We start from the raw sequence: 12,816 nt of genomic DNA, 5'->3' as shown, positions 1-12,816 counted from the left end.
TGACAGGAGGATTGCAGGTTCAAAGACAGCCTCAGCAAGTAGAGAGACTTTACCAACCTAGAAAGACTGTTTCCAAATAAAAAAAAAAATAGGACTTAGGATGTAGCTTGGAGGTAGAATGCCTCTGGGTTCAATCCCCAGCACCATGTAGTAAAAAAAAAAAATTAAGTTATAGTAGTAACAGGAACTGGGTTTTATGACACACACCTGTAAAATCCCAGTACTTAGGAGTCTGAGACAGGAGAATCACAGGCTCAAAACCAGCCTCAGCAACTGTAGTGAGGCTCTTATTAACTTACTGAGACCCTGTTTTCAAATACAAAATAAAACAGGTCTGGAATGCAGCCCAGAGGTAGAAGGTCCCCGGGTTCCATCTCTGGTACCCCCCCCCCCACACACACACAATTACAAGATTGTATTATGTAGAAAGAGACACCTTTATTCTCTAATGATGCATACTTTAGAGCTATCATCTACTTCAAATATTTAAAAAGTTTTTTGTGTGTGAACCCAGGGACAGCCGGGCGTAGTGGCACACACTTGTAATCCCAGCTCTTGGGAGGCTGAGACAGAGAGATCGCACAGGTTCAAAGCCAGCTTAAGCTACTTAGTGAGACCCTGTTTCTAAATAAAGTATAAAAAAGAAGTCTGGGAGTATAGCCCGGAGGTAGAAAAGTCCCTGGGTTCCACCCTCAGTACTACTAAACAAACAAACAAACAAACAAACAAGCCAGATGTGGTGTGTAGTGCACACTTGTAATCCCAGCACTTGAGAGGCTGAGACAGGAGGATTGCACAGGTTCAAAGCTAGCCTCAGCTACTTAGTAAAGGGACTTAATGAGACCCTGTTTCCAAATAAAGTATAAAAAATAAGTCTGGGAGTATAGCCTGTAGGTAGAAAAAGCCCCTAGGTTCCACCCTCCAGTACCACCAAAAACAACAACAAAAAACAGGGCATTCTGCCTTGGAGCTAGAACCTCAGCCGTTTCTCTATTTTTATTTGAAAATAAGGTCTTGCTAAGTTACGGAGAGCCTAAGCTGCTGCAAATGACCTCAAACCTGCAATCCTCCTGCGTCAGTCTCCCAAGTACTGGATTACAGGCATGCACCTTCACACGACTTATTTTATACTCTCAGACCTATTTTATACTTTATTTGGAAACAGGGTCTCACTAAGTTGCTGAGGCTGGCTTTGAACCTGTGTGATCCTCCTGTCTCAGCCTCCCAAGCGCTGGGATTACAAGCGTGTGCCACCACGCCCAGCTACGCCTGACTTATTTAAAAAAAAAAATTTTTTTTTTTGCAATATGGAAATTGAACCCAGAGGCATTCTACCGCCAAACTACATCCCAGCCCTATTTTTATTCTTTTATTTTGAAACAGGGTCTCACTAAGTTGCAAAGGGCCTCACTAAGTAGCTAAGGCTATCCGTGAACCGTGATCCTCCAGTCTCAGCCTCCCAAATGCTGAGATTACAAGTGTGCACCACAGCCTGACTTTAAAAATCTTTTAAAGTTAAATGTGGCAAAACAAGACACCATTATATGTAAATAATTAATATACAGACAATTCTACCACAATCCATTATATAGTTTGAGCACATCAAATGTTCAAAATTCTGTAACTTCTGAGTATCAACATGACACTAACAGTAGAAAATTCTAGAACTGACCTCATGTGAAGGTTGCAGTTCAAACAGCAAGCCTGTAATCCCCCAGTACTTGGGAGGCTGAAACAGGAGGATTGCAGGTTCAAGGCCAGCCTCAACTTAGCGAGGCATTCTGCAACTTAGTGAGACCCTGCTTCAAAATAAAGAATAAAAACAAATTGAGTTGAGGGTGTAGTTCAGAGGCAGAATGCCTCTGGGATCAAGCCCTAGCACCACAAAAAAATAAAAATTAAAAAATTAAAATCGTCGGCGTGGTGGCAGATGCCAGGAGGATCACACAGGTTCAAAGCCAGCCCCGCTAGAGTAAGAGACCCTGTTTCCAAAATAAAAAAAATAAACTAGGTCTGAGAGTGCAGCCCGGAGGTAGAAGGGTTTCCAGGAACCCCAGCACCATCACACACACTCCTCCTCCTCCTCCTCCTCCTCCTCCTCCTCCTCATCATCATCATCATCATCATCATCATCACAACAACAACAAAAATAATAACGATAATAATAAAAGATAAAAAAAAAAAAAAACGAAGCCGGGCGTGGTGGCACATGCTTGTAATCCCAGCACTTGGGAGGCTAAGACCAAGTTCAAAACCAGCCCCAGCTACTTAGTGAGGCCCTTTGCAACTTAGTAAGACCCTGTTTCAAAATAAAAAATGAAAAATAGTGCTGGGGATATAGCTCGGAGGTATAATGCCCCTGGGTTCCATCCCTGGCAAAACACACACACACACACACACACACACACACACACACACACACACACACACACGTACATTACAATAAAGCCAGGACTGGGAGCTCTATTTTAATCCTAGTTTTTGGGAAGACACACACCTACACACATTATAATAAAGCCAAGCCTGGGAGCACGCAACTGTAATCCTGGTACTTGGGAAGCCAAGACAGGAGGAATGCAGGTTCAAGACCAACCTCATCAACTGAATGAGACCCTATTTCAAAGTAAAAAATAAAAAAGGATTGGAGGTGTAGGTTGAAGGTGGAATGCTCAGGAGTTCAATCCCCGGTACCTTCCCCTAAAGTTATAGAAATTTGGTATCGCCGGGCGTGGTGGCGCACGCTTGTAATCCCTGCACTTGGGAGGCAGAGGCAGGAGGATCGAGGCCAGCCATGCTGGTTTAAGAGACCCTGTTTCAAAAATACAGAAAATAGGTCTGGGAGTGTAGCCCAGAGGTAGAAGGGCTTCCAGGAACCCCAGTACCACCAAAAAAAAAAAAAAAAAAAAGAAAGAAATTTGGTATCTCCAAAGAGCCAAGTCACACAGTAACAGTTCCATGCTGTGGCTGTGGGCTAACTGAAACCTGGGGAAACACTATACTTTCAAGCAGCTCCAGAACATGTACATGGAGAGAGGAAACAATAAAATATTAACTATCAAGTAAATGTAACAAAATGTCAACCCAGCAGCTCTTAAAGGAAGTATATGTTCTTTGTATCGGTCCTCAATTCCTCTCCGAAGCTGCAGTTGTTTGGGGAATTATCTGTAGGAGGCTGGCATGAGGTAAAAAGGACTGTCTCTGAGTTTCACACAGCTCACCTTTCACATGGTGAGAAGTCAATGAGCTGGACCCCTTGGTGGCTGAATCTCTGGATTTGCTTGAATTTCTCTCCCCCCCAAAGAGCAATGCCTCTCTGATGGAAGGTCGCCAGGTAGGTGCCCTTTGGAGACCAACGCACATACGTCTCTGTCCATCTCTGTGGGAAAAGGGGCCAGCATTAACACAACACCAAAGCAAACACAAAGACCCTTCCTCCTTCCTTCTAGAGTGAATCCACTATTCACTTATCAGAACTCATTTCCAAGCTAGAGGAGGAACAAAAGAAGTTGTTTTCAGAGTTACTGCAAAGAAAATGAAACATCGCCTGCTTGCTCCTTCCTTCCTTCCTTCCTTCCTTTTTTCCTTCCTTCCTTCCGTTTGTATTGGGGATGGAACCCAGAAGCAGTTGATCTCTGAGATACACCCACAGCCCTATTTTTTATTCTTTATTTTGAAACAGGGTCTCACTGAGTTGCAGAGGGCCTCGCTACATAGTACCTGAGGCTGTCCATGAATAGCAATCCTCCAGTCTCAGCCTCCCAAATGCTGAGATTACAAGTGTGTGTGCCACCACTCTCAGCTTTTCCTTAGTTTCTACTGGAAACAAAATCCTACTTTGTTAATGAAATGCAAGAAAGGTAAGTGGCCAAGGTTGCAAATACACACCGCTCTTTCTTCAATTGAGACAGGGTCCTTCACATCATTCCAGAATATGGAAGTCCGATCTCCACTCTCAAAAATCACACTGTACTGATCTCTGCATTCTGCCTCTTCTAGCCAATAACGTAAATTCCCCTAGGAAGAACCAAAAGCAAGAGATTTAATAACAGTTCATTAATTTTAACCAAAGAAAAATTATTCATGACTATTATTCCTATAAATGATAAAATTCTGTGAACATCTTTAACTCCTCAAAAATTCAGTCTCAAATCAAGATACTGAGCATTTTTTTAAACTATTTACAGATTTTTTTGGGATGTGTGTGTGTTACTGGGGAATGAACACAGGGCTACACCCCCAACCCTAATTTTTTTGAAATAAGGTTTTACTTGCATTAACTTAGCAAATCTTTTTCAAAATAAGAAATAAAATCAGGCTGGAGGTGTAGCTTGAAGGTAAAATGCCTCAGGGTTCAATCCCCAGTAAAAGAAAGGAAGGAAGGAAAGAAAGAAGGAAGGGAGGGACAGACAGAGAGGGGGGAAGAGAGAAGAGAGCAAAGAAAGAAGTAGGGTTTCACGAGGCTGCTGAGTTGCTGAGGCTGATCTAAGCTTGGGATCCTATTTTAGCCTTCCAAGTACTGGGAGTACAGGTATGTGCCACCGTGCCCAGCTAGATACAGATTTTTTCTTTTCTTTATTTTGGTAGTGCTGGGTATTATACCTCCAAGCTATACCCCCAACCCTATTTTACTTGGGAACAGGGTCTTGCTGAGAGCCCTGATATGTTGCCAAGGCTAGCCTCAAACCTACAATCCTCCTGCCTCAGCCTTTCAAACACAGGGATTACAGGCATGTGCTACCACCAGATACAGGTTTTCTATAACTCACCAGGTCTTTGAAAGGTTGTTTCTCTGGTATATCCCATTCGTCACTGATCGTCATGTACCTGGAGGAGAGAACATGGTTGAGCAGCTATGATACACCAATGCCTGACGGGCCAAGGGCACAGCACAAGTCCAGGCAGTACTATGCCCTCCCAGGAACCCGGGGCAGAAATACAGAACTGTTCTCGTCTGAGACATGAACAACCCAAAGGTGCCTCCCCTGAGGAAGGCCAAGCCACCCACTCATACCCACAGCCGGTCTGAACTTACTTGTCAAAATCAGTGAAGAGGTTGACCCGAAACGTGTGCTGCTTATCAAGCTTGTAGCCATCAGCATTTTTCACAGCATCCACAGCATGGGCAGGAGATGCATATTCCAGGAAAATATACCTGAAGTGAGAATGCCATGTGCAGGCTTTAAAATTAGGCAGGTCCTGCTCTACACACCAAGACCTCTCAGTATTAGTAAGTGCCTCCTCTTTTTTTTTTTTTAATTGATGTACTGTAGTCACACATCTTAATGGGAAATTGCCTCTTCTTGCTACAATGTTCCATGGCAGTCAACCTGAGAAACTGAGCACAATTTTCAGGCCAAACAGTTGTCAAAAAAAAAAAAAATCAAACCCTAACCAGAAGATCCAGAGTCTCTTAACAATGTGGTCACAAATTACAGAAAAGATAATTAATGAAAATGCTTGTTATCTTGACTGTAACAATGGTTTCATGATATACAAACATATGCCAAAGCGTGTGTGTGTGTGTGTGTGTGTGTGTGTGTGTGTGTGTGTGTGTTCTATTGTGTGGTACTGGGAATTAAACCCAGGGGAATTCTACCTTTGAGCTACATACTCCAGGCCCTATTTTTTTTTTTTTAATGCTACTGGGGATCAAACCCAGCAGCATTCAACCTCTCAGCCATACCCCTATCTCTAATTTTATGTTTACTTTTGAAATATGGCATAACTAAGTTGCTGAGGGCCTTACTAAGTCGCTGTGGCTGGTTTCAACCTTGCAATCCTCTTGTCTCAGCCTCTCAAGTACTAGGATTACAAAAGCATATGCTACCATGCCTGGCTTTATTTTTTATTTTGAAATAGGGTCTCACTAAGTTGTTGAGGCTGGCTTTGAATCTGCAAACCTCCTATCTCACATTCCCAAGTACTGGGATTACAGACCATGTCCAACTTCTATTATATATTAAAGACAATACTACACAGGATCTCAGAGGATGTCATGTTCATTTTAAGTAAACATATAGCATAGAAACAGATGGTCAAAAGAGGTTATGCTTGACGAGCACACAGTACTTGGGAGGGTGAGAAAGAAGGATTGAAGGTTGGCCTAAGCAATTGAGCGAGATCCTCTTTTCTCTTTGTTGGTGGTACTGGGGATTAAACCCAGGGGCATTCTACTGCTGAGCTATGCCCTAGCCCTATTTTACTTTAGCTCTTAATTTTATTTTTTATTTGGAAACAGGGCCTAGCTAAGTTGTAAAAGGCCTCACAAAATTGCTGAGGCTGGTCCTGAACCTGCAATCAGCCTGTCTCAGCCTCCTAACGTACTTGGGATTACAGGGAGGCACCACCATATATGGCAAGACTTCCTTTCAAAACAAAAAATAAGCCAGCATCATGGCACACACCTGTAATCCAGGTATTTGGGAAGCTGAGACAGGAGAATTACAGGTTTAAGGCCAGCCTCAGCAATTCAGAGAGACCCTATCTCAAAATAAGAAATAAAATTGAGCTGGGGGTATAACTTGGGGGTAGAATACCCCTGGGTTTAATCTCCAGTACCAAAAAAGCAAAATAAAAAAATAAATAGAACTGGATGAGGAATGTAGCTCAGCAGAATACTGCTGGGTTCAGTACCCAGTACCAAAAAAAAAAAAAAGGTTATCCTTTATCAGACTTCCCAAAACAAAATGTCAAACAGCATTAGCTGTACTTGAATACTTTTCCAGAAACTATCCTAGGAAGTTTTTAAAACTTCATAACCTTTTTTTTTTTTTTTTTTTTGCGGTACTGGGATGGAACCCAGAGGCATTCTACCTCTAAGCTATACCCCCAGCCCTATTTTTGATTCTTTATTTTGAAACAGGGTCTCACTAAGTTGCTGAGGTCCTCACTAAGTAGCTGAGGCTGGCCACTCATAACCTTAATTTTATCATTCTCACATCTCTATGATACTACTTTGTGCTCTCAAAGGCTGACATTTACATAAAAGGTTAACAAAGATCAGACAAGACAAAACTTTTACAAACTGATGGCAACAGCCACTGCGGCCCACGGCCCACATTGCTCAGTACACCAATGGCAGGCATTTTGCACATTCAAGAATCTCACTCCTGGGTGAGACAAAAATTCATACTTACACAGACATAGACCCAAGACTGACTGTAACTATAAAACATTAAGTGTTAGTCAAAAGGAAAATGGACAAGGTCACATAAGATAACACTATCACAGCATTTAAAATTTGCCAACATGAAGCCAGGCGTGGCAGCACATGTTTATAATCCCAGTACTTGGAGGCTGAGACAGGATCACAGGCTCAAGGCCAGCCTCAGCCACTTAGTGACTTAGTGAGGCCCTCCGCAACTTAGTGAGATGCCTCTGGGTTCAATCCTCAATAACACACGCACACACACACACAGCCAATAAGGAGTAGTAGAGTGCTTGGTTTCTCTTGCTCCAGGCCCTAGGTTTGAGTCCCAAAAGTGAAAAGAAAGAAAAAAAAACAAATAAATGAAGAAATCTGAATATAACTTATCAATATAAAAGACCTGAACAGAAAAGCAAACTGCAGAACACATATTTTCATGCTACCATTATTTTTTAAAGATACACCACTATTTTAGGTAACACCCAGAAAAGAGCTGCTAATTAAGCAGTGACACAATGCTTTTCACTAGACAGTAAACACCCCATTTCAGACATGTTAAAATGTGGGGGGAGAGCCGGGCGTGGTGGCGCATGCTTGTAATCCCAGCATTTGGGAGGCTGAAGACAGGAGGATTGAGGGTCGCAGACAGCTACTTAGTGAGGCCCTTGGCAACTCAATGAGACTGTTTCAAAATAAAGAATAAAAAGTAGGGTTGGGGTATAGCTGGACAGTAGAATGCCCCTGGGTTCCATCCCAGTACCGCAAAAAAAAAAGTGGAGGAAAAAATTCACATCAGAAATAAAATTCCAAGCCGGGCGTGGTGGCGCACGTTTGTAATCCCCGCGCTTGGGAGGCGGAGACAGGAGGATCACGCAGGTTTGAAGCCAGCTGCACTGGCTTAAGAAACCTTGTTTCCAAATAAAAATATAAAAAATAGGTCTAGGAGTGTAGCCCGGAGGTAGAAGGGTTTCCGGTACCACAAAAGAAAGGGGAAGGAAGGAAGGAAGGATCCACTGTGCTAAATCTTTCTTGAAACTTTGCAAGCGTCCAGATCCTTGACCCAAGACACATCCCGGTCCATTACTGTTATGAGGGTAGGTTAGAGATCAGGCTGACTCCCACAAGTCAGCAGCCAACCCAACACCGTGACTCAAGAGTCACATCTCACTCCCTTTCCTCCTCCATGATGACCCCAGAACCAAAACCTGGCTGAGAATATCCATCTGGGAGCAACCTGAGTAAACCAACCCCACTAAATAAAGCAATGGCCACAACAGGTGGTTTTTGATGCCCACATGAAGGGTGGGCACCAAAAGCACACGTAGCACTTCAGTGATGAGAGCAGACTCACCCTTTTGTTTTTCCATCCTCTTCAGGATAATAATCGTTCGTGATTTTCCCAAACTTGGAAAAGATCTTGTGGATGACATTTTTGAGTTTCTCAAGCCTGTCAGGTCCCACCTGAGGAACGTTGTCTACTACAATCACTGAATCGATTCCATCTGCTTCTTGGGGCCGATCTTTGAGCACATCACCAAGTAATTCTGTTAAATGAAAGAACTGTCAAATGACTTGCCACTCAGTAGTACATCTTCCAATTAGATTTCAAAAGGTCCAGCAACTGGGTGTGGTGGTACGTGCTTGTAATACCAGTGCTTAGGAGGCTGAAGACAGGAGGATTGCAGGTTCTCAGCCAGCCCCAGCTATTCAGTGAGACCCTGTTTCAAATTAAAGAATAAAAAAATAGGAATGAGGATGTAGATTGGAGATAGAATGTCCCAGGGTTTCATGCCCAGTACTGCAAAAAAGAAAAAAGAGAAGAAGGGCTGAGGGTATAGCTCAGAGGTAGAAAACACCCCTGAGTTCAATTCCCATACCACAAAAGAAAAAGGCTTCTAGCAAATGTGTACAAAACTTCATCAGTGTCAACTGCATAAGATCCTAAAGTGGACTTTTCACAGAAGAGTTTAACAAATAATGATGCATCTTGCTAGTGATGGTGTGATCAGACTTTGACTTGATGAAATACCTGCCTGACAGGGCCGCTGGGAGGCATCACAGACACTATGGATATTACCTCTGCAAATATTTAGATAGCACTTGCAAGAAAATAAGCAGTATACGCTAACTTTCCATGTGTTCAATGTGTTAACTTCTTTCTTTCTTTCTTCTTTTGCGGGTCTGGGGATGGAAGCCAGGTGTATTCGATCTCCCAGCCCTATTTTTTATTCTTTATTTTGAAACAGGGTCTCACTGAGTTGCAAAGAGCCTCACTAAGTAGCTGAGGCTGTCCACAAACCGCGTTCCTCTAGTCTCAGCCTCCTGAATGCTGGGATTACAAGCGTGCGCCACCACGCCCAGCTAACTTAGTTATTTCTACAACTGCACTCAAAACACAAGAATATGTTCATGCCTCCTACTTTATTTTTTTTTTATTTTTTGGTGGTACTGGGGGTGGAACCCAGGGGCTTTTCTACCTAAAGGCTATACTCCCAGACCTATTTTTTATATTTTATTTGGAAACAGGGTCTCACTAAGTTGCTGAGAGCTCACTAAGTAGTTGAGGCTGGCTTGGAACCTGCGCGATCCTCCTGTCTCAGCCTCCCAAATGCAGGGATTACAAGCATGCGCCACCATGCCCGGTGATGCCGCCTACTTTAAAACCCATAACTTGCCGGGCATGGTGATGCACACTTGTAATCCCCGTGCTTGGGAGGCGGAGACAGGAGGATCACGCAGGTTCCAAGCCAGCTGGGCTGGCTTAAGAGACCCTGTTTCCGAATAAAAAAAAGTATAAAAACGGGTCTGGGAGTGTACCCCAGAGGTAGAAGGGTTTCCAGGAACCCCAGTACCACCAAAAAAAAACCACCAACAACAAAAAAACCAAACCCATAACTTGAAATACTCAAACTTCTTAATTGATTCATTTCCATAGGATGGTTGGCCAGAAGAAGAGAAAGATGAGTATACAAAGAACTAGACCATGCCGGGCGGGGTGACGCATGCTTGTGATCCCAGCATTTGGGAGGCTGAGACAGGAAAATCGCAGTTCACTGACAGCCTCAGCTACTCAGTGAGGCCCTCTGCAACTCAGTGAGACCGTTTCAAAACAAAGGATGAAAAAATAGGACTGGGGGTGTAGTTGAATGTAGAATACCTCTGGGTTCCATCCCCAGTACTATAAAAATTAATAAATTTAAAAAATAAAAAATTAGGGCTGGTGATGTAGCTCAGAGATAGAATGCCCCTGGGTTCAATCCCCAGTACTGCCACCAAAAAAAGTTAAAGGTGAATTCTCTCTGCTTTTATATCTTTGAAATTTTCCAAAATAAAAAATTAAAAAGGTCTTTCAAGAATAAAATTTCAAGTGACAAATTCTCTCATAAACATTTCTAATTAATTCCAACAATATTTTTTGCGGTACTGGGGATGGAACCTAGTGGCATTCTATCTCCCAGCTACACTCCTAGCCCTATTTTTTTATCCTTTATTTTGAAACAGGGTCTCACTGAGTTGCAAAAGGCCTCACTCAGTAGCTGAGGCTGTCTGAGAACCATGATCCTCCTGTCTCAGCCTCCCAAATGCTGGGATTACAAGCGTGTACCACCACCCCTGGCTTTATTTCAACATTTTTTATGAATGACACTGGAAATGTTACTTTAATAATTGCTAGCCAGACATGGTCTGTACTTGGGAGGCTGAGACAGGAGGATTGCAGGTTCGAAGACAACTTCATTAACTTAGGGAGACCCTTATTTCAAAATAAAAGATAAAATAGGTCAGCCGGGCGTGGTGGCCCACGCTTGTAATCCCCACACTTGGGAAGCTGAAATAGGAGGATCGCGAAGCCAGCCTCGCTACTTAGTAAGGTTCTCAGCTACTTAGTGAGACCCTATTTCCAAATAAAGTATAAAATAGGTCTGGGAGTACAGCCCAGAGGTAAAAAAGATCCTGGGTTCCACCCCCAGTACTAAATAAATTAAATAGGCCTAAGGGGGTACTGCAGAGGTAGAAGGACCTTGGATCCAATTCCAAGCGTCTCCCCCCTTCCCAGAAAAAGTAATTGCTGGGCTGGAAGTGTAGGTAGGTGATGGAGTGCTTGCCAAGGGTATGGAATGGCCCTAGGTTTAATCTCTGGAACCATTAAAAAAAAAAGTCATTGTCACTTGATTTTCAAAGTTGCTAAGCTGAGACTAAACGAAAAAAAAAAAAAAAAAGAAAAGAAAGAAAAAAGAAAAGAAAAGAAAAAAGCAGCTTAAAGTAACAACAATGCTAGAAATCTTCACAACAGAAACTGTAGTGAAATATCTGGGTTACTTTTAAAACACACTCAACATACAATTAAATAGCCTGCTAAGCCAGATTTAAACTTAAAAGGCTTACAATAAAAAAGCCCAGAGTCTATATAAACTGTAGACTCTCACAAGCTCAAAGCGTTTGTCCAGCCTGCAAGAATTTGCCCATGCCTAGGAAGGGAAAAAATGAGGTAACTACACGAAGGAAGACACATCTTGATCACTATTGGTTACTCATAGCTTAGATTCACAATCTGGCTTCAGGGGGGAAAAAAAATTATATATAGAGAGGTGGGGGGAGGGAGGGGAGGGAGGGATGGGCAAATAATATTTAGTGAGCCAAAGAAGACATCTGTAGTTAAAACTCTTGCTCACATGTTTGTGTGGCCAAACACTAAACACAGCAACATTAACCAGAATGGAAGATACAGATAAAGAGGAGAATGTGAGCCAAAAGAAGGCAAGGTGGACTCCCCACCACTCCTCCTAAAATTCCACTTATACCTCTCACTGCCTTCCCTTTCAACCCTTCTCTGACCCCTGCAGGACACACCACACCACACAGGTGCCTGAAGAAAGTTGGCAGCCTGAGTTCTAGCTCCCTGGAACCATCTGGCCAACCACAAATCAGGACCACACAGGCTCCACTGAAGACCGGTGACTTCACCCAGTCTGGCCTTCATCGCCTATCACACACTCCAATTCTGGAAATAATCCACAAGTTAGAATGAATTAAAGGAGGTCAAATGATGCTTCCTCTCCCCTATACTGGGGATTGAACAGAGAAGTGCTCTGTTACAGAGGCACATCCCCAGTCGTTTTTTTATCTTTTTACTTTGAGAGGGGGTCTTGCTAAGTTGCTGAGTTGAATCTGGACTGAACTTGTAATCCTCCTGCCTCCGTCTCCAAATTGCTGGGATGTGCCACCACACCCTACTTCTCTAGATTTTCACTGGCTGCCTCGATAGTGTTCGGATTTTCCCCACTTTTGCATTAGCTTAGTACCTGGAGAAATTAGTTAAGGCGCTCCCATCTGGAGAGTTAAGAAGGCTCACAACACACCAGCTACCATTAAGTCGCTTTAAGGGGCAGACTCCCAGATAAGAAGCAGAAATAATGCCTGTAGAGCCCACCACCGTGGAAAGAAGTCAAAGCACTTAACAAAATCTGAAAAAGTACTTTGCCAAAGATGGGAATTAGGAAGACTCTGCCTGGCACTCTTACTAAGACTGTCTCTCGGGAGGACACTTCTGAGGGATGGGGGCAAAGACACCCGGTTCGGTATGACCTGTCCCTCCGATTCGACCCCCTGAGAGGTGTGGCTCATCAACTCTAGGGTCCTAGGCCCGAGAAACCCTGAACGTCCTGCTAGGT

At 43.2% G+C, this 12,816-nt stretch overlaps 1 protein-coding gene across 1 annotated transcript in view; it reads right to left on the bottom strand.

Annotated features, from left to right (window-relative positions):
- EIF3B (eukaryotic translation initiation factor 3 subunit B) overlaps positions 1-12,816 on the bottom strand; it is a gene marked incomplete at its 5' end in the record, with an annotated part of 30,889 nt that overhangs the window by 17,372 nt on the left and 701 nt on the right. The window contains 5 exons of the mRNA XM_080703339.1: positions 3,219-3,376; positions 3,886-4,014; positions 4,767-4,824; positions 5,033-5,152; positions 8,499-8,691. Coding sequence (XP_080559465.1) covers positions 3,219-3,376; positions 3,886-4,014; positions 4,767-4,824; positions 5,033-5,152; positions 8,499-8,691 — 658 coding nt within the window. The remainder of the gene's footprint in view (positions 1-3,218; positions 3,377-3,885; positions 4,015-4,766; positions 4,825-5,032; positions 5,153-8,498; positions 8,692-12,816) is intronic.

The sequence above is a fragment of the Muscardinus avellanarius genome (genome assembly GCF_963383645.1).
Source record: "Muscardinus avellanarius genome assembly, chromosome: 10".
Taxonomy (NCBI): Eukaryota; Metazoa; Chordata; class Mammalia; order Rodentia; family Gliridae; genus Muscardinus; species Muscardinus avellanarius.
Note: the sequence above shows the minus strand (reverse complement) of the source record. Positions and strands in the feature narration are given on the sequence as shown.